Source organism: Mustela putorius, unplaced genomic scaffold, assembly GCF_011764305.1.
Source record: "Mustela putorius furo isolate JIRA1106 unplaced genomic scaffold, ASM1176430v1.1 tig00003942_pilon_pilon_pilon, whole genome shotgun sequence".
NCBI lineage: Eukaryota > Metazoa > Chordata > Mammalia > Carnivora > Mustelidae > Mustela > Mustela putorius.
In genome coordinates this window covers 13923957-13948787 of record NW_025422087.1, presented here as the reverse complement: position 1 = coordinate 13948787, position 24831 = coordinate 13923957, and the positions used below count along the sequence as shown (strand labels likewise).

The window sequence follows — 24831 nt, the reverse complement described above, 5'->3', positions numbered from 1 at the left end:
CCAATGGCCTTGAGAAGCAGGGCACCAGTCAGAGCCTCATAAAGCCACCATGTCTTTGATACCCGGGGCAACAGGACGACTGATCCATACAGAGGCGGGGCTGAACTGGGCCCTTCCCTGTCCTGACTCAGCGACCCTGGGGGTGCTTTAACCTTGTCAGTCGCAGGTCCCCAACCCCCACCCATGGGTGAAACAGAGAAGGGGCCACAGCTCACCGGATTGTGCTCACCGGGCTGTCCGTATACTGGGTGAGCTGAGCCCACACAGCCCCAGAGCCGGCAGGAAAGACATTCCAACACCATGTTCCCGCCTGACTGCTCTCCAAGCTCAGACCTCAGGGGGTTACGCTCACTCAAAACAGGACTCTCTCGTGGGCGCCGGTGGGGCTCAGTCAGTGAAGTGTCCTCCTTCAGCTCAGGTCATGATCTCAGGGCCCTGGGGTTGAGTCCTGTGCGGGCTCCCTGCTCAGCGGGGAGTCTCCCTTTCCCTCTGCCCGCCGCTCCCCTGCTTGTGTCCTCTCTCTGTGTCTCTCTCTCTTGCTTACTCTCTATAGATCAAATAAATTAAATCTTTATAAAAAACAGCAGGACTTTCTTGTGTAAGTGAGTCATTTTCTTTTCTTCCTAACTTGTGCTTTCTCCTCTCCTCCTGCCCCGGTCAGTGGCGCCACCCCCTCCTTCAAGGCTGCCTCTGCCCCGCCCCCTGCACCTGCTCACAGGCCAAGTTCACCTCCACGGACCCTCTCTGTCTCTTCCAACATCCACTGCTCCATCGCACTGGGAGTCAAGTTCCGTTCTCTTCCCCTGCGAGTCCATGGTGACCTCCTAATTCCAGATTCACAAGTTCACCGTCTTACCCATCTGCACAGCTGCCACCAGTTGCTTTCCTAAAACTTAGATCAGGCAATGCCACTTTCTCCCCCAAAAGCTGCTGAGAGTTTCCACTTCCTACAGAATACATTGATCCCAACGTCCCCAGCGGAGAGTTCCACCCTCTGCGGTCTGTCAAGCCTACATCGATTCACATCCAGTCATGTCTCCCCCAGGACCCTGTAAGCAGCCGCGCTGAGCCAGGGCCCTTCCCCAACACACTGAGCGCTGCCTTACCTCCGAGCCTGTGTCCACGCTAGCGCCCCAACCTGCTGACTTGGCACCGTCTCCATACTAGTCTAACTCACATGTTTGCTTCCCTGTGTGCCTTCCTCATGTCTGCTAAGACTCTTCTTCCCTGTGGCACTAGAGTACACAGTCCTCAAGGGTAAAGCTTCTGTCTCACATCCACATGGCAGTCCCCTCCAGTGCCCGGTGTGGGGCATGCCTCCTATGCCTGCTAGATGAAGGAGTGCGCGCCCCAGACGTGACCAACACATGTTACATTTTATGGTAAAATGAGTGATGAGATGTTGGTGGGAAGGAAGCTCTGGGAGCAGGGGGCAAAGGGTGGTTCGTTCACCTGCATAGCTGCCTTCTGTACTCCAGTCCCCCCTTCCTGCGTCCTAAGTCCAGATGGTGACTGGATTTTACAGAAAGCCCGGATCACATGATCTGATGCATAGTCTTGACAGAGAATAGAATATTTAAAATCAGAAGTGTCCCAGAAAATCCAGCCCATCTGGTAGGTCATTTTTTATTAAGATATAATTCAGGGGCTCCTAGGGGGGGCCTCATCAGTTAAGCATCCGACTCTCGGTTTCAGCTCAGGTCGTGATCTCAGGGTCATGAGATGGAGCCCCAGGTCAGGCTCCATGCTGGGGGTGGAGCCTGGTTGGAATTCTCCCTTTGCCCCCGCTCTCTCGCTCTCTAGGATAAATAAATCCTAAAAAAATAAAAAATAAAAAGATACAATTCACATACCAGAAAGTTCACCTTTTCAAAGTATACAATCCAGTGATTGTTGGCATGTTCACAGAATTTTCTGGCTATCAGTAGTATCTACTTCAGAACATGGTCACACCCGAAAAAGACCCCACACCCCTTGCCTGCCCCCATCCCTTCCCTCCAAGCCCCTGGCAACCACCCATTTACTTCCCTTCTCTTCAGAGTTGCCCATTCTGGACCTTTCCCATAAACGGCCTCTTGGGACCGGCTTCTTTCCCTTGTCACCCATGTTACAGCATGTGTCGGTACGTGATTACCTTTTATTACCAAATCACACGTCCTTGCAAGGACATACCGCATTTTGTTTACCCATTCCCCTGTTGACAACAACCTGGACGGTTTCCGTTTGTGGACGATTGTGAATCATTCAAAATCATAAGGTTGTGAATCTTAACACCAGGCCCCTGAGGGACAGAGCCGTCACCCAGCAGTTGCTGGAAGAACGGGTCTCCGAAAGGCAGGGAAGGGAGGGAGGAGAGGCTCCGGGCAGCTGGTCTGTTTGGACGACACGGTCTCTGCAGGGCCGGCTGCCCACGCAGAAGGGAAGAAGCCCAGAGCAGTCCCGAGCAGACTCACCGCCAGAAGTGATAGAAAAGTAGAGGGATGTTCAGCCCCAGGGTGAGCCACTCCTGAGCACACAGGAACATGATGCAGAAGAGGCTGTGGATGGAATATTCCGGAAGCACCAGCTGCAGGGGGAGCAGAGACACAGGCCTGCATCAGCGGGAGGGAGAGTCTCTCCTGCCCCACAGGCTGCCACCGTGCTTCGACCCCGAGGCTGCCCTGACACCATGGCCCAGCTCTGCTCTGTTCTCCTCCTTGGGGTCCCAAAGTCATGCTTCCTACCCAGGTCCAAGGGACGTAGGCTCTCAGCACCCTACTTACCAGAACAGGGCACTTGCTTCTGGGGTCACCCCTGCATGGTCGCAGAGGGCAGGAGGAAACACCCCCAGCGGGTTTCCATGGTTCTGTAACCCCCCCTGCTCCTGGCTTCCCGGTCCCTACGTACCCCCCTCTACAAACTGACACTCCTACAGCAAACACATGTATTTGTTTCAGATGAAGGCAGACTGGGAAGCATCGAGAAACAGCATTTTGCTGGATGTGGGTGAACTGGGAGCCCACGAGAGAGACGGCAGTGATGACGGGGGAGAGAGAGAGGCCACCCCAGACCAGGAAGGGGCCGACGCTCGGGGACCAGCAGGAAGACTGAGCTCGCCAGCCCGCAGGGCAGCCACATGAGGGTAAATGGTGAAACGAGCTTCAAGTCGTGAACTCCCCAGGGTGTTTAATAGAAATCAAAGTTGTAACGGAGATCACAGTGACTGTAAAGGAGAAACCTGGTCCCCAGGCCAATAAATTCACCCCTAGAGGGACGCGCACCCTCTTCCCCCTAACATATGCAACATGAATGCCTCCGCACTCCTTGAAAAACCTTTCCAGCCAGCCTTCCAGGATCATCTCCAATGTGAGTTCACTGCCCGCTGCTGCGAGGACCCAGCACGTGGAGCGCTGAGCCGAGCGTGCACACTGGCCAGGAAGACCTCACCCATTTCATCCATGACCCAACTTCTGCCGTCACTCCTCCTGGTCCAATCCCCTGCCCAGGCCCTAGGTCTCACCTCCTCGTCCTGGCAGACATTTCCACCTGGATACTCCCCAACCACCCCCGTCCCTCCCGCCCCTGCAACCCCGCCAGCTCTGGCTCCTCCGTGGTGCCCGTCCCCTCTCCACTCTGCTTCCAAATCTTGCCATTTCTCCTTCACATGGACTTGTGGTTGTTTTCCGCTTTCTCCAGCACCTACCCCTGCTGGTCTGGGTCCCGGCACCCCTTCCCGCAGCCAGGGCAAGAACTTTCTGGCAGGTTTCTGTCCTTGCACGCATGCCCATGGTCTTGGAGAGCCGTCCTCTCTCCCCGCCCACACACATCTCTCTGCTCAGGTCCTGAATCCACAAACTTGTTTTGTATGTGATTTTACTCGTGTTAGAAGTGGTCTAACTACATTTACACATCTTCCTGTTCGCTGGTGGGGACCTTCATTCCTGGCATTAGCTCACAAAGATCTGTGCTGACTGCTAGCCTGAGGACTCGGGGAGCGGGGCACAGTGATGCCGCTCCTTTGTCTTCACTGCAGGATGCCGGGGGCCTCTCCCAGCCTGCACACAGGGAGATGTGACGGAGTAGACGGATGGGACCCAGGAGACAGGGGGAGAGGAAGATGGTGAAGAACGTGCCCGCCCGACCGCTGTGCGCCTGCTCCCGCCCCCTCCGCGCGTCCCAGGCAGATGGCTGAGCCGCCGGTGTAAGTGTGCCTGGGGCCAGACATCCTGGGACCCCACACGGAAGCCACAGGGAAGGTCCCATGGCTGAGTGTGGCCACAGGGAGTGACAGCCGTGAGACCCAGTCTCCGGGGACTCAGGCAACAAGCTTTTCAACTGTGACCACGTGGGGCTAAAAATACCAGCCCAGGATCTGCAAAGTGTTAGGAAAGTTCTGGCGGTTACATAATGGCCACTGCGCGGTGCTGAGCGAGGCAGCTGACCACAAGGGGCCTTTCCCCCCTCATCTGTAAACAGCAGCCCTGATGGCCTACTGGCGAGGCTGCTGGGGGGACCCAGCTTCTCCCCTGCATAAGGCTGCTCTCAGCGGCAGGGCGGTGTCGGAACGGGAGGCGCGCTGTGATGAACGAGGCCATCACAGTCACCAGCAATCCAGCTGACCCCAACCTTGGGTGGGTCCCTTGTTGCTCTTACCCAGCACCGATTCTGGTTCCCAGATTCTCCGCTCAGGCTCCTCTGAACCGCAACCCTACCCCTGCTTAAACTAAGCTCCCAGCTTCCCCCAGCAGGGACAGAAACCAAACCTGCCTCTCCCACCGAGAAAACCCAGACCTGCCTGTTTTCAAGGACACCGGACAAGGACATCTTGTGTCCATCTGCTTTGGGGCCGGTGGGTGGGAAAAGGAAGGATAAGGTCCTTTCATTTGATTCCCCCAAAACAGGAGCCCTCCTGGGATGAGCAGGAGAAGACCATTTTCTCAGGAGCTTCCAGGAGGAAGCGCCCGTGTCACTAGTCCCCAGGTGGGACCCGCACCCCCAGTTCACCTCGGGGGTGGGGCCGCGGGAAGGAGGGAAAGAAGGGTCATGTGCCTGGGAACCTGGACTTTCGCTGACCTGGAAGGCAAGGAGAAAACCACCCCAAGTGTCGGCAGGACCCTTCGGAGACCCTTTGCTCAAGGGAGGCTGCTTTCTCTGCAGCCACTCTGGGCCAAGGGCTCCTGGAGGGCAGCCGGGCAAGAGCTCAAGCGGGCCGGGGGCTGGGAGGAGGGAGCAGCGTGGCCTCCCTCCAGGGCTCTGATCCCTCATGCTGGGGCCTGGCGCCCTGGCCTCAGCTGGCTTGAGTAGCTGGGACCCTGACAGCTAGGCATGGCTGACCTGAGTATTGCCCGTTTAATGGTGCTAGCCAGCTGAAGTTTTGACCTCCTGGAATGTGCCCCAATGTCCACCCAATATTCTAAGGGGTAAGCGGATGACTATGGTACCCAGGTGCCCAGCACAGGGTCACTTGGTCTAGAAATGTAATTTGAAAAGCCACCAGAAACCAGTCGGATGCGTGCTGAGGCGTGTCCCCAAGAACCCTGGGCCTGGCTCTGAGCCCCGCACAGCCAGCAGCAAACCCTGGTGCCCGTCCCGTGTCAGGGTCGGGCATGGCTGCTCCTGGGGACCGGGCCCAGCCTCCAGGGACTCCGGTCCATGATCATGTCCCTATGGGCCTGTTCTGAACACCAAGAGCTCAAGGAGAATCAGAGGGAGACAGCAAGGAAAGAACTTCCCTGCTTGGGTCCCAGCACGTGAGGACAGAAGCACTTGCCTTCCCTGGGGAGGCGGGTGGTCACCGAGGGCACAGAGGGGGCCCGGGAGCCAAGGGGCGTGGTTTCCAGCCCATGGGCCTCCCACCCTCTCCTTGCCCCCCCCATCCCTGAGCACATCTTATGCAAACCAGGGGAGTCTCTGTGGCCTTCCTGCCCACCCACACGGACTCACTTCTCTGCAACAGAGGCACAGGGAGAGAAGGTGGGAAGCAAACCCACACCCCCGCTACCTACTGCGCCTGGCTCCCCAGCGTGTGCACAGCCCAGTTCACAGCTCAGCCTGGAGGCCCCAGCTGACCAAGCTGCGCCACCTGTCCCACAGGCTCCAGACATGCCACAGGCTGCTCGGGCTCCTGCTCACCTTGCCCCGGCCACCACAGCCACCCGGTCCTTCCTGCCCTGACTGCTCCTAGGACCAGCTGTCGGCACCTCTGGCTTTACTGCCACTCCCTGGGGGTCCTGCCCACCAGCCGTACCACCTGTGGGGACACCAACCCACTAGGGAAACTCCCCATTTTGATCCAGAGGGAAGTGTGCATGCCCAACCCCACGAGGAAGAACGTTCCTTCCACCTGAATTCATAGGGGTCTCGGCTCTTTCTGGAGGACAGGGAAGCTGGGAACAGATGGCTCAGCTCCCTGACCTCCCTCCCTACCCCAGCTGCTCCTCCAGGCCCTTTCCTTAAGCCTCCGGCTCCTAGCAGGGCTCTGAGAACCTCAGCGGGAGGGTGTGGCTAAAACACACATGGCTGAGGCTCACCCCAGAGGTTCAGATTTTGTAGGCCTGGGGGGGGGTCTTTCCCAACCAGATCCCAGGAACTGCTGGGAACAGTGCTCCTCACAGTGCTCCTGGGACCAGCACCACCAGTGTCGCCTGGGAGCTTGTGAGAAATGCAGAACTGGGGCTCCACTCCAGACGGGCGGAACCAGAACCTGCAGTTAACAGAACCCACAGGAGATCCACGTGCACATTCAAGTTTGCGAGAGGGCCCCTGGAGCACGGATTCTCAGGACAGGGTCCTCCCGCCACCTGCCCCAGAATGCCTGGGGCATGCACGTTAAAACGCAGATTTCTAGGTCCTACACAAGTCTACCCAGAAAGACTCTCTGGGCCAGGAATCTGCATTTTTTAGGACTGACCCAGGTGATTCTGTTAAACATTGGAGCTGAGGTTCATAGACCAAGGACTCGGAAGAGGACGCAAGGCAGAAGCTTCCTTTCTGAACACCTGGGGTCTCCTTCCTCACCCCCAACCTCCAGCGGGACCATCTACACTCTCGGACTCGAGCCCTGGGCAGGCAGCCTTCACAGGTAAGAGCAGTGTGTCCGGCTCCCGGGTCCCCCAGCCCCCACTGTGTGGGAGAACACTCTGGAAACAACCCCCAGGTTAGCCCTGGCGTCTTCCGGGCATGGGGTCATCTCCCTCATCATCCTCCGCCACCCAAACGCCAGCCTCCCATCCCTGCTCCTGTTCCTGGCAGGCTACCCACCCCCCAAACCCGGCTCCTTTCACCAGTCTTCCTCCTGTCGGGTGGGCTTTCCAGGTTGGGGAGGGGCCGGGTCCCTTTTACGACCAAGCCTCTGGGCCCCAGCCCTACCCCGCCCATACCTCCCCAGCTGCCTCTTGTCACCGTTGTCTTCTCGCAGCTTCCAGACACACTTGAATTCCTAACACCCCTCTGCTACTTCCTCACGCACGGTTAGCAAGTACCTAAGAGCCCGGCGAGGGGGAGGTAAGAATGAAAGCCTTCTCTCGAATAATGCCGCACTTTCAGAGGGACACATGCCTGGGAATCCAGGGAGATCTTGAGTCCCACTCCGCTCCCCACTCCTTCATTCCTTTTCTTTAAGCCAGGGATGGTGGGAGTGGGAACTGGGGTCAGGATACAGGGAATGATTAGGCAAAAGCTCAAATTGTCTGAGAGGAGAGACGCTAAGGGGGCAGGGGAATGTTCTAGAAGGAGAAGGGCAGAAGGGCAAGGATTTCACAAGCCTGCCTGCTGGTGCTGGAGAGCCCACTTGCACACGCAGCAGATCCGTATCATAAGCACTGGCCAGGCACGAACGCCGAGCAGTCTGGTGAGTGGAGACTGCGGCATAGGCGCACAGGGTGCGCGTGGAGCCTGGAGCATCACCAGACGGGAGCCAGAGCACAGCGTGCAAGCAGCTCCATACAGGGAGAGGGGAGACAAGACACGCGTGTTCTGAATGCACTCCTTGGAGGGAGCCCAGCTGAGGTCCTGAGGTTGCTGCTCTGGGGAAGGCAGAGTGTTGGGCAAAGGGCATCCCCATGAGGCCCTGGTGTCAGCCTTCACTGTGGCTTGAGAGAGTCACATTCTCCTTTCCGTTCTGGAATGACATGACCTACAAACCTCCCCTGGAGGTGAGACGGAGACTTCGTACCGGCTTCCTACAGCCCAAGACAGCAGGGAATGGCTGTGGAGAGCTCTCCTGACCCGGGAAAGGCCACATGACAGTTAGGGGGCTTCTGTCCTACTGTTGTTCTAGGCCCCGAGCAGAGAATGTGGTGCACCATGGGCGAGTCAGTCTCCAGGTTGGAGTCCCTGCCATAAGGCTCTCCCAGAATCTAGGCTCAGCAGCTAGCCATGCCCACCCAAGCTGCCCTCCAAGCCCCGGCTGAAGGCAGGGAGCCCCAGCTCTCCTCCTGACTCCGGTCCTCTCCATGGGACGCTTCTGTCCCCAAATCTCTCCTGGAACAGGCACCACAGACAGTTTCTTACTAGAGCGAGGAGGCTGGTAGCAGCCTGGGGCCTGAGCAGCACATACATTCCCAAAGGAGAGCATTTTCCAGGATAAAGACAGACGATTATCCTACTTAACAGCTCTGAAGTGTGTTAATTACCTATTACCTCCAGCTGCTTGGAGACTTTATGCTCAAAACGAGCAAAGGAGACTGAACAGGAGAACAAGTATGGGCACCTGGGGACGGAGAGCTGTCAGTCCTATTTGCTGCGTGCCCATCAGCACCCACAAGGGGAGGTGGGCTCAACATCCAAACCCTGAGCCCTCAGGCAAAGACAAGACTGGTGAGCAGTGTCCTCCAGAGTGCGGGCACAGGGTGGTCTGAGTTCAAGCACAGTGACCCCTAAACAACACAGGTCGAACCACCCAGGTCCACTAAGACGTGGATTTCTTACAGCACGGGGTGGTAGAGGTATTTCCTCTTCCTGTCTTAGTGGCATTTTCTCTATCTTGCTTGACTGCAAGAATACAGTATATAATCTGACAGGTCTCACAAAGGTTGGCGCCCCTCAACCCCCCAACACCATTCAAAGGTCAACAGTGAACACAAGTGTGTTTTCCAAACTCTCACAAAGGCAGATAGTAGCAGGACTGTGCCACACTTTACTGGGAATTTGAGCAAGTTCACGTTTTGGAGAAAAGGCAAAAGAATATGCTAACTCCGGCTTCCAGGAAGGGCTCGAGTGGCAATATCTTGGCCGGAAACAGTATTTGATTCAGGAACGACAGCTGGACTCTAGACCTGCCCGTCCCACGTCAGAACCTTGGGGGAGCTGTTTGAGGTCAAGGGCGGTCAAGTTTCTTCATCGATAACATGTGGCTAAGAACGGCGCCGAGGAGAAGAGGCATCTGACCCGCACGTTCCTACACACCCGCGGGTCATGTCAGCTCAAGTACTTTGAGTTTTTAGATTTTGAGCAACTAAAGTCTCTTGAAAATTAAACCGATATGTCTTCCCTTTCCCCTCCAGTCCATTTCTAGTGCTTGCAATTTTTTTTAAAATCCTCTCCCTCCGTGCATTTCTGTCCACAGAAAAGCCATCACTGTCCATGTCACCATTAGCTACTCTGAGGTCCTAAAGCTCTCATGCCCCTCAGGAGTGACATCCTCACCACTCATCCCACCAAGTCCCACACGTGTCTGTGTGTGTGTCTCCCTGGGTCCCTCTCCATGCAGCTCCAGCAGCACAGCACCTGGTAAGCACCAGCAAACTCACCACTTGCTTCCTCGACAAACGCACGCTGAGGGCCTCCTGAGGGGCTCAAACATCAGACAGGCAATGGAGGTACCGATCATCGAGCACTGCGCCATTGCTCCCTGGGCAGGTGCGAGGGACCCCGGCTGAGCAGCAGAAGCTGCACCATACTTAGTAGTAAGCAAGCCCAAACAATGGGCAGTGGGGAAACTGAGGCAGACACGCAACCCTGCCGCACAAACAGGACACAGTGGGGGCCAGTGCCAGCCTCTGCCAACTGTGGTGGGAGCGACGGCCACTGCTTGACAGGCCGGCCTCCCAACTGCCCCCTCAGCCCAGCTCCCAGCCCACTCTTAGCAGGAGCCTCTCCGTTCCAACCTGCAATGCTTTCCTGCTGCTTCTAGAATAGGACCCATTCCTTATGATGATCTCCATGGCCCTATGTAACCTGGCCCCCCTGCCTTCCTGAACACCAACCTGCATCGCTCCCTTGCCCACTCACTCAAGCCAGACTCATCCCCTTGCTGATCCTCACACCCAGCCTGCCTGTTGCTACCTCAGGGCCTTAGCACGCACCATCACCCCTGACCTCCTCTTGATGGGCTCCTCCTCATCCTGGAATGCACTCACAGTCATCTCCTCAAAGGAGCCCACCCTCTGGGCCCAGAGTTGTTCTGTTCAGTTCTCTTTAGGTGCATCACAGAACCTACCATCACTGTCTGAACATGTCAACTGCGCATCTGTTTACTTGTCTACTGCAAGATACTCACGACTCCCTCCCTGGCACCTGGACCTGCAGCTGGCACACAGTGTCACTTTGTGCTGAGTGAACGGTCAGTGTGTGTGCAAACACCATGATCACCACCCTGAACTGATTGCTCAGTGCAAAACCTGCACAGCTGTCTTGGAGACACACACGGCACTGACTCCACGGTCACTCAGCAAGCCTCGGGGCCGGCAGTCTGCCTCCCACACCCACAGATGGGAGTCCCAGCCCCAGCCAGTCCTTTACAGCACCTGCAGCGGGTCCCCAAGGGGTTGAATAAAGCAGAAGGGGTGCAGACTCGATCACGGCTCAGCAATTCGAGCTCAGAGCGTCCAGGGCAGCAGGTGAGGCCCAGCAGGAGGCCCGGCCATGAGACCGGAAGAGGTGAGCAGAGACTTCCATGACTACTAATCCCACTTCTGTGGCTCCTACTCATTCACTCAATAGTCACCGTACTTGGGGCCCATGTGCCCAGTGGTGGTGTTACAGCAAGGGAAAGAACCGTCGCCCCATCTGTAGGAAGCTTCCATCCTGGTGTGGAAAACATGTACTGGGAGAGGGAAGAATGTGACACCAGGAGCCACAAAACCAGTGGTCAGTGGCGTGGGGTCTGGGAGGGCTGCCCTGGCCGACAAGGGTCATCTTCAGGCCTCCCTCCTTATCTGGAAGGTCCGGGCAAGAGACAGTGGCTGTCAGGACAGGATAGGCAGAGGGGACAGAGCCACCCAGAAGGGCCGGGAAGACAGGAGTTCCCACCTGGTCACAGAGAGCCAGCAGGAGGGAGAGGACAAACCGTCACTCCAGGGTCCTGCACGGCGGTCGTGGGCTCACACACGGGAGGAGCACTGGAAGGGGAAGCATTCTGGGGGGCCGTGAGCCCAGCATTGGCCTGTGTCCAAAGAGTCTGGGACGGCTGGGCACATGGGTCGATCCTCACAATAGGGACCTGGAGGCTGAGGAAACGTGGCAGAGGAAATTTGGATGAGCTGCCGGAAGGCACCGAGCAGAGCAGGTGGGAAACAGAGCCCAGCACAGGGCCCGGGGCCCCCCAGCGTGCAGGAGGAGGGGAGAGGGAAGAGCCCGTGAGTGTAAGGAAGGGCGGCGGAGGCCGGCATTGGGACAGGCAAGCTCCCACGTCGGAGGAGAAAGGACACTGACCTCACCGGGGAGGAAACGCCCACTGGCCTGGGTCACCCACATTCCCGCTCTGTCCCTGCTGCTCAGACACAGGTGTCTGCGAAGGGCAGGCCTGGAAACGTGCCGGGGCCTAGGGTCTCCTTCCCCAGGTTTGCTTTCGCAAAGGCGTCACAGATGACGGAATGACCGACCAGTCCTGCCCCTCACCTCGGGTCAGTGACCCGGTGAAGATCAGTTAGTGTTAACCCCTCAGTCAGGGCACGGTCCAAACACTGTGTGGCAGCTGGAAAAATCTATGAAGTTTGGTAACAGGCTAAAGCGTTCCGGAGTTTTGCAAGGTGGTTTCCAAAGCAACCTCAGGGACCAGATTCTAGAACGTTCTATTTTAAAAACACCCAGCTGATCATCAGAAAGCCAGAAGCAAAACAACGAAATAATAAGGTACACATTGGCAATCCTTATAAAGATGAGCATGTTCTCAAAATGGGAAATAATTCGTCTGTGAGAAGTATTTTGACTCCGGAATCAAACAGGCTTCGAGGTAATGCCCCAGAAGCCGGATGCCCGCCTGCATTTTACACAGAATATTAAAACTGAAAGGTCCCCTGTCATTGGTGTCTTCTCTCAACTCTGGGCACAACACATTCCCTCCAGCCCTCACACTTCAGTACTTGTGCAGGCACTGTCACAAGTCCGCAAGCCACGTCCTGCCAGGGGCCCGAGGCCAGATGACTGCGGGTGCCATCCTGCCTTCAGGAAGAGGACGATCCAGCAGACAGAGACGCAAACACAACCAAGGCAGTGGGAGATCCTGTCATGACTGTGGGATTTCCACCACTACTGCACATCAGAATCCTTGGGTAGAACTTTGCTAAAATGCAGATTGCCAGGCCCCACTTCAGAATTTCCAGAGGGATCTGTAGTTCAAATGCTGTGCTCACTGCTCTGATGAGCAACCAGGTTTGGAAGCAGCTGGTAAAGGTGAGGGGGGAAGAGAGGACCCAGACAACAGGTCAGGGCCAGATGTCAGGAGGCGGCTGTGCGTCTGGGAAGGACACGGCTCTCCCACAGAGGGAGCACCACCTGGCTGGCCCGAGGCCCAGGGCCAATCAGGACAAGCCCTTGGGACAGACCCTGGGGAGGGCCATGAAGGTGGGCAAAGGCTCCAGGACAGGAGTGACACACACACACCAGCGTCGGCAGAAACAACCCAGGGTTCAGATGGCCGGATCAGCACAAGCAGGCATCTGGTTTCAGAGAAATCAGTGAGCAAAACTGGGTCCTTAAAGTAAAGGAATAAAGCTCTAAGCTGGAGGGGTATTGGTGGCGGGGAGGGGGCGCACAGTTGGTTAAGCACAGTTGGTTAAGCCAACTCTTGGTTTTGGCTCAGGTCATGATCTTGGGGTCCTGGGATTGAGCCCCACGTCGGGCTCCATGCTCAGGGGGGAGTCTGCTTCAGATTCTCTCTCCCTCTCTCTCGCAGTCTGTCTCTCTCAAATAAATAAATAATGTAAAAAAAATCCTAAGTTGGTTGCAGTAGGAATGAAAGGCAAGAGACAAAGAAGCAGTATTTAACATTTTTAGATGTGGCTTTATTTCAGAATGGATTGTAGGTGGCTCACCAGCATGCTAATTAATCATGACATGTTGGTCTCTGTCCGGCTATATTTAGCAATACCTAGGATCATGTGTGATTTATTCGTGTTTTTAAACACTTTCCCTCTGGTTTTGTTCCATTTCCTCCTTTGAAGAAAACGCAGTGTTGTAACCACTCCGCGGCAGAGCATCCCCAGTGTGCTAGAACTGCACACACGCCACGGGGCTCACAGGGCCAGAGAAGATGCAGCCTGCGAGGGGAGTCGAACACGCGGACCGGGCTTCACTCTGCAGAACGACTGCAATGAACGCCGTAGGACAGAGAAGGCAGAGGGTATTTCTTGTTTAGTGGGTTAGAGAAAGCTTCGTGGAAGAGACATCGGAGGTGGAACTAAAAGATAATATTTTAGCCATCGGAGAACACTCCAGGTGGTAAAATAGTGTAAGAAAAGACACAAAGAAAGGAAACCCCTGGGAAGCCTGGGTGGCTCAGTCCGTGAAGCTCCCTTCTCAGTGGGGAGTCTGCTTCTCCCTCTCCCTCTGCCGCTTTCCCTGCTCGTGCTCTCTCTCTAATAAATAAATAAAACTTTTTTTAAAATAGAAAGGAAATCACAGGGCAGTCTCACACATCTCTGTTCACAGAATTTGGCACAATCCCTGGCACGCAGTGGGGACTCCATATTTGCTGGGTGAACAGGAAAGTGTTTGAAAGGAAGTAGATTTCCATAAGGGGAGGAGAAATCACAGATAGCCTGAGAAACATGCTACGTCTTGGTCATTTGTCTTCCAACACTGGGACCCAGAGCAGGCTCTGGGACAAGGCAGTAGTACCTGATCAGGTTTGGCCAGATCATTAGCACAGGCTGAATCTGGAAGGAGGGCCGGAAAACAGACCAAAGGCTGGGGGTGGGGGGGAGGGATCCCAGCTAGTAAGCTACTGCAAGAGTCCAGGCAAAAGAGGAGGGTCTAAGCTCTTAAGGAAGGGACTTGGTGAGGAGGGTTGCCATTCATGAAGCACATGGGAAACAGAACCCACAGAGGACAAGTGTGGTATTATATCTAAGTGACACGGAAGACAGTGTCTCCAGTAACCAACACGGGTCAAATGAATGAGCAGAGTATAAACCGGCGTGTTTATGGCTGAATAAAAGGTGAACTCAGAACCCTTCAACCCCTCTGCCTTCCTGCCTCACCCTATACAATGGGAGTTCCCACCAGCAATTTCCACATCTTGGTGAAGCACTAGGGAAGAAGCCCATGGCCTGGCTTCTCTTGCTCCTGTCCCCAAATGCCACACATTCTCTGTCCATACCTGCAAGCATGTGGCAGGCGCCTGAGGTCAGGACCTAGAGCTGCCTCTGCTCCAGCACAAGCCTGGAGCCTGCCCCTGTAGGGCACTTTCTGTGTGTGTCTGTCTCTCTCATACATGACCATGGCCGTCCATGCAGCTGGCAGCATGACACCATATTTTAATCCTCATCTAGACTTTTGTGTCTGTTCTCGACTGGGACAAACCCACAGACGTGGAGAAGTGTGGTTCTTCAGCACTTCTAACCCCAATGCAAGACATACAACTAAGTACAGGAGCTCAGCAGATGTTCAAGAATGCTAGCCCAGAATTCCAGAGGGAGAGAACAGGAAAAGGTACAGTCTGGGGGCCGCTGCCAGCTGACTGAGGACAGAAGCCCCAGCCCTGGGGGAGGTGAGCCCCGAGGAGGCAGAACCTTACACTCAGAGGCACAGGGTGCACAGTGACTGGGGAGGAGAGGGTGCAGGGGGTCTGAGGAACGTGCCTCCCATCAGAAGGGTCATCTGTTGCTCAACCCCAGCAGAGGGCTACCTTAAAAAAAAAACCGGTTCTAGTATTAATGGATCTTGTGCACCTTTTTCCAAAAGCAAGCTGAAAAACCTGGATTTTTGTGTGAATATTTCAGATGCTTAAAATATTAAATGGGTTAAAGAAGACAAATGTGCAGTCCACATAGGATCCACAGGTTGCTGACTGCAACACTAGGACAGAACAAGAAGAAAACGAGGCCAAGGGCAGAACCCAAATGGACACGGGTGTCTTTGGCATGGGGCTGGGGCCGTTCAGGCAGACAGAGGTGCGTGTGCGTGGGACAGAGGGAACCTGGAGTGCTCTTTTGCCGGCCAGAAAGAAGGACATGACCAGCGGTGTCACGCTGTGGGGGGGGTGAGAATGAATGCCTCAGGCTATTGGAGTTCGCTGTCAAGACGTCACTGGTGACCTTCAAGATACCAGTTTCTGTGGAATGAAAGGAGCACCTGTCACCTGCAAGTGATTCTTAGATGAGTAGGAGGAAGTGCAGGCCGGGCTGTTTGTGGCTCTTTCCAGAATCTGGCAACATATGAACAAAGAACCACGGGGGCTGGTAGCACAAAGGGTTACCAAGGCCAGTGACATTTTTAGGACAAGGAAGACAGGATGTGTTTGAAGAAAGAGCCAGAAAGTACTCAGGAAAGAGACAGCTAGTCCAGACACACTCTGGAATGAGCTGGAAGGAGACAGAATGGAGGGAGCCCACGGAAGGGGCGGCCAGCCAGTGTGGCAGGGAGGGCCCCTGAGAGAGGACTAGAGACAGGGAGCCCAACGCCAGCACCCACTTACCCACAAGCACAGAGGGTCACTGCTAGGAAACCACAGGAGAGCTGGGACACTTAGGGGAGCACAGAACGGGCACGCGATGGGGCAGCACAGGCCATGGGGCTACCCGAGGCCAGCACCAGCTGTAAGCAGGAAGGCACGGCCCGCCCAACACATAAATGTTTTACATGGGAAACAGGACACGAGGTTCCCTAACGCCAGCCCCTCAGCCCCACCCCTGCTTTTCACACACCATGGGGACCCTGAAAAACCACCCCCACTCAGGATTCTCCGGAAAGATCATTGTCCTGAAACAAAGTACAAAGACTGTCTTAGACTAAAAGAGATGCTGGGAAACAAGACAACCAAATGGAATGTGGGATACTTGACAGGATCCTGAATTTTCTTGGGGAAAAAAAAAAAAAAGCTATAATAAAGTCCTTTACGCGGGGAGGAGGAAAACCAGCCATGAACTATAATCAAACGTCATCATCCGTGTCCGAGGGCACGGCCAGGGGTTGCAGTTATGCTGTGGAATGTATTTGGGGGGAAGAGCTGTAAGGTGTGCAACCAAATGGTCCAGGCAAACGCGCCCATGCTGTGTGCACGGGGGCAGGGAAGGGCAGACGAAGCACACGTGGTCTTGGTGAAGTCTGTGGGCACGCGTCACACGGCTCCGTCCACGTGCCCTTACACCTGACAACCTCCTCCCAGGAAGCTGAAAGTCCCCATCCAAACCTCAGCACCGCCCTGGAGACTCAGAGGGGGGGGCCCAGCCTCAGAGTTCATGAAACCGCCAACAGGGGACTCCTGCGTGCAGGCGTGGGCTGACCTCTGAAACCCTACCCCTCCTGGCTGGGAGTGCCAGGATATTCTGGGAGCGAATGACTGGGTGCCCGTGCACCCTTCGCAGCCCTGCACTGGGGGCCAGGGACATGGAGGGGAGTGGGGGTGGGCAATGTGGATCAGGCACCAGCCCCGCTGAGCCCCAGCGGCCAGGCCACCAACGCAGCTGAAAAGCATCAGTGAACCTGAATGATGAAGCCTGTTTAGCAAAGGGTTTCACACTGGGCTGCACATTACGGTCACCCCAGGGAAGCGTTAAAACTCCTGACGCCCAGGATTTATTCCGAACCAATTAAGTCAGAATCTCTGGGACAGACAAGAGTTCCTAAAATTCCCCCAGTGATTCCAGTGTGCAGCCAAGTCTGAAAACCAGGGTCCTAAAGAGCACTCTGCGGGCGTTAGGTATCACGGCTGATAAATATGTGGGCCAGGCGAGGACGACGCCCGGCTCCCGATTCCCTGGTTCCTCAGGGGTCTTCCCCAGGCTGGCAGCCTCATCCTCAGGGGTCTTCCCCAGGCTGGCAGCCTCGTTCGGGGACCCCTAAACCAGCTCTTGAGCTAAGAATCGAGGTTCTGACACCATTTGTTTCTTGAAAGACAGAAGCTCATCTTTTTCTCATGAAGCATAAACATCCCCAGTATTTTTACACATGTGAACTCCCCCGTGGTTCCGCAGGACCCCGTCAGCTCTCCCGCCAGCCACGGCGGGGTCCACACGCAGCACACCGCACTGCTGAGGTGGAAGGAGGCAAAGACCTTCGTATCTCCTCTGCCCCAACACACATGAGCGTGTGCACACACACGCACGGGTGCACACATGTGCATACCTGCCACACTCAAAATGTAGGAGTCCCTGCAGGTCTGCCGGCTTCCTACATCAGCCCCTGATGGGTTCCAAATGCTCTAACTTGGGGTGCACGCTGGATGGCCGTCAACAGCAGGGTACCCATCATGCCCTGGAAGAGACCAGGGTCTGGAGCACTGGCCCCTGTATGTGGCCGGTATACCTGCATGGGGTGTGCCTTCCATGGAGTGCGGGCCGCGCCTCCCACTGCAGCCACGTGCATGACGTCAGCGCATGCCACAGTGACGCGGGGTGGGCGCCGGATGGGAGAACAGACAGTCTGTGTGCTGCAGGACGTGAGTGACATCCCCTGTGCAGGAGGAGGACACCCCTGGAACTCCCACATGTTTCTGGTCGTGAAATAGGGGTGTGCGCACACCCTCTTCTCCCCCGGAAAGAGCTCTGAACCGGCCTGGGAGGGAAGGTTCTCTGGAGGCCAGTGGGAGTCCTGCAGTGTCCTGAAGACTCTGGAAGCCAGCAGGGGACTTTGTGCAAAGACTAGAGGCAGCTCCACCCAGCAGTGTGCTTCTGCAGGACCGGGACAGGGAGTAAGCTGCGGCCGGCAGAAGGAAACTGCCTGGAGCTTCCAGCAGAGTCCCCACAGCCTGTGCATGAGAGGAGCTGACGGGGGGGAGGCGAGGGGGGAAGGGAGTGTGGGATCTAGTGTCTGCAGGGTCTCCCGGAAGTGCTCCGCCTTGGCACCCATCAGAATCACGAGGAGGGGAGGGGGCTTTTGAAAACACCACTGCCCATGTCCCCTGGACTAGTTAAGTGAGACTTTGTGCAGGCCAGTCCCCATACTCAGATTTTAGAAGCTCCCTGGGAGATTCGAATGTGCTGATGGGACTGGGAAACTCTGATCACCCAGAAGGCCTGCAGACAGAAAATCAGTCTGTGGGCTCCCCAGGAGCATCTGGCCACAGAGACCTCAACACAGGGCAACAGTCACCCCTGCACACAGCTGGGGGTGCGGCACACGGCTTCCACCTTTTGGGAAAATAATCTGGCAATTTTTTTTTTTTAAGTACAAATTCATATACTCTTCAGCCTGACAATCTTATTCCTGGAATATAAAGTCACAAAGGTGTTCACTGAGGGGTATTTACTGGCAGGGGCCAAATAAACAAGGCTAAAAACAGAATGTCCAGGAATCCGTGGACTGGACAGACTGTCTGTGGGATGGCATATGAGGACAGGTTCTTAGGCAAATCCATTTTGATTTTGAAGAGTTAGCTCTGTACTAGTGACCTACAGGAGAGTCCCTAATGTCACCATATGTGGGCAGGAAACAAGTGCAAGAGACCAATTTTTCCATTATTGGGAAAAAGAAACAAGTAAGTCAGCTCCGAGAGAGAGCGTGTATATGTGTGTGTGTGTGTGGACACGCACGTGCACCTGCCGTGTTCAAAAGTGCAAGGGAATGTGAGCACAGGGATGCAGGCCTCAGCTGGTGCCATCAGTTAAGTTAGAGTTTTAGGGAAGGAGAAGAGTTGGGGGTTTGTTAGTATTTCCTTTGTATTAACTTCGCATCAGCCCCATTTCTAGTAAAAATGAGGACAGACTACTTTCACAATTAAAATGAACCACAATTCAAAGGAAAACCAAAGAGTGAGCTCTGGGCTAAGGCTGCTCAGGGTGGAGTCTGGGCTTAGGGTCCCAGCCACGTGTCCTCATGATCCCGTCGGTGAGGGGGGACCCGGGGACACAGCGTCAAGCACTTCTCACAGCAGCTGGCAGATTTTCTACCACCCACGATAACTTAATAAACATCATCGTCGTGGAGAAAACATTCCTTCAGCCTCTAGGGAACAGGCTTCCACGTCTAGGGAGGCACGACCCCTCCTAGCAGAGAGACAGGACCCAGGACCCTCTCCTCATCCTGTGCTGCCCAGAGCCATGTGTGTCATGACCTTCCCAAGCGGCCGGCACAGCGCCATGGTGTGGGCCATGCTCCTTATCATTTCTGCCAGCCCCAGGGTGGGTCGCACTGTCCAGCAACCAAGTGACAATTTCTGGACAGAGAAGTGCCAGCGATCCCCTTGGAAAGCATGTCCTATAAACAAAAATCGTTATCATAATGACATCTACAAGCAGCCCTTCGTGTGAGAGCGCACATCACGAACCTGGGTTTGGTGCTGCCCCAGGCCTGCTGGGGAGACAGGCACCGAGCTGATGAGAAAGACGGGGAACCTGGTCCCGTCCCGTCCCGTGGGCATCTGACTCACTGTCTGGGCTCGGGCGGCTGGCTCTGGGCGCTGCTCCCAAGCAGGGAGCTCGCTGTCCCTTTCGCTTGGCCCTTCTCCCCCTGAGAATGAGGGGGGCCGTCTTCACAGGCTTTCCTCAGCGCAACTTTGCTTTTCATTCTGATGAACATGCCATAAATCCCATGGAAACAAGCAACGTCTTGTCCTTGCTTTCATTGGATTACAACCTGTTACTCACTGAGGAGAAATTCAAGGAAAGGCCAACACTCTCTCCTCACCACAGGGATGTCATCTTCATTAAAACCCTTCTCTGATGCATGGATCCTTCCCGCAAAACCTGCACATTGAAGTCCTAGCCCCCAGTACCTCAGAGAGGGTATTTAAGATGGTCATTAAGATAAACGAGGTCATTAGGCTGGGTTGGTTGTGATCCAATATGACCTGCGTCTTTGTCAGGGGACCCGTGAGGACACACAGACACGTAGAGGGACGACCATGTGAGGACACAGGGAGGTGGCTGTGGGCAAGCCGAGGGTCAGCCTCTGAAGGCACCAGCCCGCCTACACTTGATCTTGGACTCCCAGCCTCCACGACTGCGAAGAAATGAATTTCTGGCGTCTAAACTGCCCAGATGTGCCAGGCCTCACAACTAACACGGGTAGAGGGCGCCGCACGTTCCGACGACTCTTGTCAGCCAACCTGCCCCCAACAGTCTCTCAAAATTGTGAAGATGCCTTTGGTCTGAAGCTCTCAGCCTGCACTTGACTTGGAGGTCGGGGACCCGCTGAGAGGGGCAGGCGCACAGGACCCATGGGTGCAGGGACAAATGTTGGGTGCCCTGGGGTGGCATCCTGGCGCCTCTGAGGGACACAAAGGCAGGGGACTGTCCTGTGAAGCATGGACATGGATACACGAGGACTTCCAGAAGGATGGGAGCCTGGGAGTCAAGCCGGGTGACTCCACACCCATGACCATGGGTGGGGGCCATGGAGGAACTACGAGGCCACCCACCAAGCTGCCCTGGTGGCCTGCTGCTTGCAGGGAGAGCGCCGAGCGGGGAGCCAGGCGCCCAGACCACCACTCCCACCGTGCTGTCTACTGGGGACAACCAGCATGTGCCTCTGACTTTCCCCTTCCTGCCCTCACTGCCTTCCTCTTCAAGTCCTGACGCTTGGCTCACGAGATGCTTTATGAATTAACAGGAAACAACCGGACATCGGTGTAGTTGGTGGCCCCAGCATGGAGAAAGCATCTGATAGCGTGGTGGCCAGGGTGAACTTCCAGCTCACCCAGGGAGGGGGACAACGGCCCTCGAACTGTCAGCGGTCCATCCTATTGGCATAATCTGAGGGCAGGAGCCCGGCTAAGTAGCTCCTTTCTTTGCTTCCCGCCGGGACACCAGCGGTCCTGACACCACTCTATGTGGATGCCTGGAGCACACTTGCCGTGGTGAGGTCCCCGAGCAAAGACCACAGTAGCAGAGCTGTTCTCACTGTGGGCTCCCCGCCCACCTCCCTGCGCTCCGATCGGTGACCATTGTCCTCCATGATCCCATCATCGCTTGCACCATTTGGCAGACACAGAAAGGGAAAGGGATGGTGCTTGTGTCCCCCTGTGATGATGCCATTCTGTGTTCGTAGAGCCCGTCCAGGCAGCCAGCGCATTTCCCTGTCTACCGCTGGCTTATATGTATGAAACAAAACTCCACATATTTTGTAACTGTCTGTGTGCCATGGACACGGCTTAGGGATCAGAGCCAGTGAAACTCTATGCTGGAGGAGGACCAAGGCCCCGAGTTGCTTAAAGAACCACAAATCCCACATCAGTGGTGAATGCAGCCAGCACGGCAGCGCGGGTAACCCGGGGGGTGGGGACAGACACATCGGGAGCGTGGGACTGAGTTCCACACCTGCTGGGAGCCCCCAGCAAGGCTCATCTGAGTCCTGGGGGTCTCTGTGTCGATGCAGGTCAGCGCTGGGATCTCATTGTACAGACGGGCAGAGCCCAGGCATGCCACAGGGAACAAGGGACCATGAGATTTGGGGAATGTTGGCACATTCTGGGACCTAGAAACATGACCCAGAAATGTTTCGTGCTTTTTCAGCAACTGGGCAAAGGGCAAGAAAGGCCGTCTGGGAGGGTAAGCATTTGGGTGTCGCAGGGCAGGCTGTGGGGGGGGGGGGCGGTTGTTGAAAACAGGAGGTTTTGCTCCTTGTCACATTGTGGGAAAGGGGGCTTCTGGAAGTAAAGCTGCACTGAGAAAAACAGGCTATGTGCAGATTGTGTGGAGCCCTCCACCTCCCCAGGGTGACCCTCTCCTCGGAAGCAGGCAGTCCGGTGCCTAACCCCCCGCCCCCAGCACATTCCTGCCCTTACTCTGCCACATTTAGGGAACCGGGGCACACTCACTCACACCCTGAGGGGCATGCCAGGGCGTGCCACCCCACACCTGCTTCGCCAGAGCTGGGCTTATCTTCCAACTCCGAGATCAGCAGCCTCGCCCCAGGGGCTTCCCAAATCCTGATGCTCAGGCCATGTCCCACACCCACAGGACAGACTCTGGGGGTGGGACCCAGTGGGTGCCGATGGGCAGGCAGGTTGAGAACTGGCGCTCAGACCCCATCTGCTACCGTGCTCACGCACCGGGCAGCGAGGGACGCTCCACAAGACAAAGCGCGTCACACATGCCACCGGCCTCTCTGGTCCTGTCCCCGCCTTAATTCCATGCTCAGCAGACAGATTTCCACTATAAGCCATTATGTGGCCACCAGGCTTTAGTGCCCTGGTTCATTTAGCTGATTAACATAAAGCAGACACCATGCTTGACAAGATGGTAGAGACACAAATTAGGAGGGCATGATCCTGTCCTTCAAAAATATAATTATGTAAAACGTGTGTACATACAGCTCTAACATAAGGTCCCATGTGGTTGGGGCTTCGGGAAACTCTGAGGCAGGAAGTCAGGAAAAAAGCAAGACCCATTTTAGCTGGACTGAGCGTATCTCCACAGTTCTCTCTCTCTCTCAGTCTCTCTCTCTCTCTCTCTCTCTCACACACACACACACACACACACACACATCCATCCCCCACAGCATATGACACCAGGCCATGGGCACAGCAGCTGCTAAATGATTTCCAGTCAAATGAATGAATCCAGTCAGCCTAGTGCCCGCTGGAACGCGCCAAGCCAACATCCGGGAGGCCTTGGCCCCCCTCTCCAGCCCCACGATGCACAGGCTTCTCCAGGTTAGCACCAGCACCCCAACCTCAGGACCCCATCTCTCCCCACCCCACCCCCACCTCTGCCTGGCAGGGCCCCTCCCCCTACTCATGCAGTGCATAACTGTGGCCATGAGCTCTGTGCTGGTGGTCTGCTTGACTGATTCGAGTCGAGATCTCTCTTTTTCCCTGGAACAAAATCCCTGCTCTTTGGCTGATCCCCCCCAAAATAAGACCAGCTGTGTCTACTTGCCTAAGATCTGGCCAATGAGTTAAGTGGAAGATCTGGCCCTTTCCCCTCTCCTCCTCCCCCCGGGGCTTGAAGGGACACCGTGGTGTGACACCCCTGCAGACTGCATGGACAGGGTCCCCAGACGAACCCTTGGGACAGAGTCTCCTCTTACCACATCCCGCTCTGGACGGGGTGAGCGTCCCCGACAGTGAGCGCCCTGTGTCCTTCACTGCCAGTGGCTCCCACACTCATCACTTGCTCCTGCCTCCCACAACCGCAGCACTGGGAATTCCTTTTTACACTCAGGAGAGGAGAGTGGGGTTACAAAAAGCAGCCAGTGACTGGGCGACTTCTCACGGCAAAACCACCGGCTCTGTAACTCCACCCAGAACCTCAGACTGTGAGACAGGCCTTGCCAACAGCCACAGGGAGGGCATCGGCTTCCTTTTCTGGTCCACATGACTGTGGAGACCAGAAGGGAAACCAGGTGCTTGTCACTCTTAGTCGGTGGCCTGCAGAGATGGGTCCCTTGTGTGCAGTAAGAAGCTGGGGAAGGCATAGAAAGTTACCAGCTCCCACAGACAGGAGCAGCAAGGGAGAAAGGGTGTGGGCATGGGCTCTGGAGCCAGACCCAGGATCTGGGTGACCTTACCACCTGCTGGTGACCATCACACTACCCACTTCACAGGAGATGCCACTCGTGGCCATCCCAGGGTCCCTGCACAAACCCGCTGAGCCTGCACTCCCCGGAATGAGGCATATGTATGTGACTGTGAGTGTGCATGGTGTGTGCAGGTTTATAGGACTTTGTGCGTGTGTGCACCGTGCCTGTGTGTGTATTAGCCTAGTCAGCTGCCCACACCCTCTGCACAACATGGCTTTGTTGGATGCATGCATCTACATGTACGCAAACAGAGAGATTTGCAGGGACTTGTTTGTGTAAATGCTGGGGAAGTCCCAGTTCTGCAGGGTGGACCCGCAGGCCAGAGATCCAGGGAGGCCCCATGTTGCAGTTGAAGTCTGTGGAATTCCCTCTTGCTTGGAGAGGTCAGGTTTTTTTCTTTGAGGGCTTCAACTGATTACACAAGGCTCACGCTCATTGAGGAGACCAATCGTTTTTATTCAAAGTCCACCAATCTAAATATTAGTTTCACCTACAAACACCCTCATAGATCCATCTAGAATCATGTCGGACCACGTGTCTGAGAGCTGTGGCCAGCCAGGCTGACACCTGAAATCAGCCATCACTGGGGGTGGGCATTCAGGAATCCATACTTTCAACAACCTCCCCAAGGTGATGTGAAGCCCTGCCAAGTTTGGGGACCACTCTCAGTGAGGCACCTCAAGGTCACTGCCGGTTTCAAGGCTCTCCCTCCACCTCCACAAGGGTCGCTGGCCGTCCTCAGTGGAGTGGAACCAGTCTTCCTCACGTGGGGCCTCAAAGACGTTCCCTCCACGCAGGGCTAAGGACACAGTGAGCCGGGGCTGCTCCTCAGGCCCAGGGCTGCCTGCCATTGGCCACACTCCCTGGCTAGAAGCTCATCTCTCCTTCCCCTCTTCCATAGCAGATATAGTTCTCCAGACCCTGGGAGCTGCTTGAGAATCCCCAGGACATCTGCCAACCACTCAAATCACCAGAAACATCTCACTAAGTCCCTCCAGCATGGCTGCCCAC

General features: G+C 55.7%; 1 protein-coding gene across 1 annotated transcript in view; it reads right to left on the bottom strand.

Annotated features, from left to right (window-relative positions):
- The window catches only part of CNIH3 (cornichon family AMPA receptor auxiliary protein 3), a 90152-nt gene that overhangs the window by 5746 nt on the left and 59575 nt on the right, over window positions 1-24831 (bottom strand). The window contains exon 4 of the mRNA XM_004761890.3: window positions 2454-2566. Coding sequence (XP_004761947.1) covers window positions 2454-2566 — 113 coding nt within the window. The remainder of the gene's footprint in view (window positions 1-2453; window positions 2567-24831) is intronic.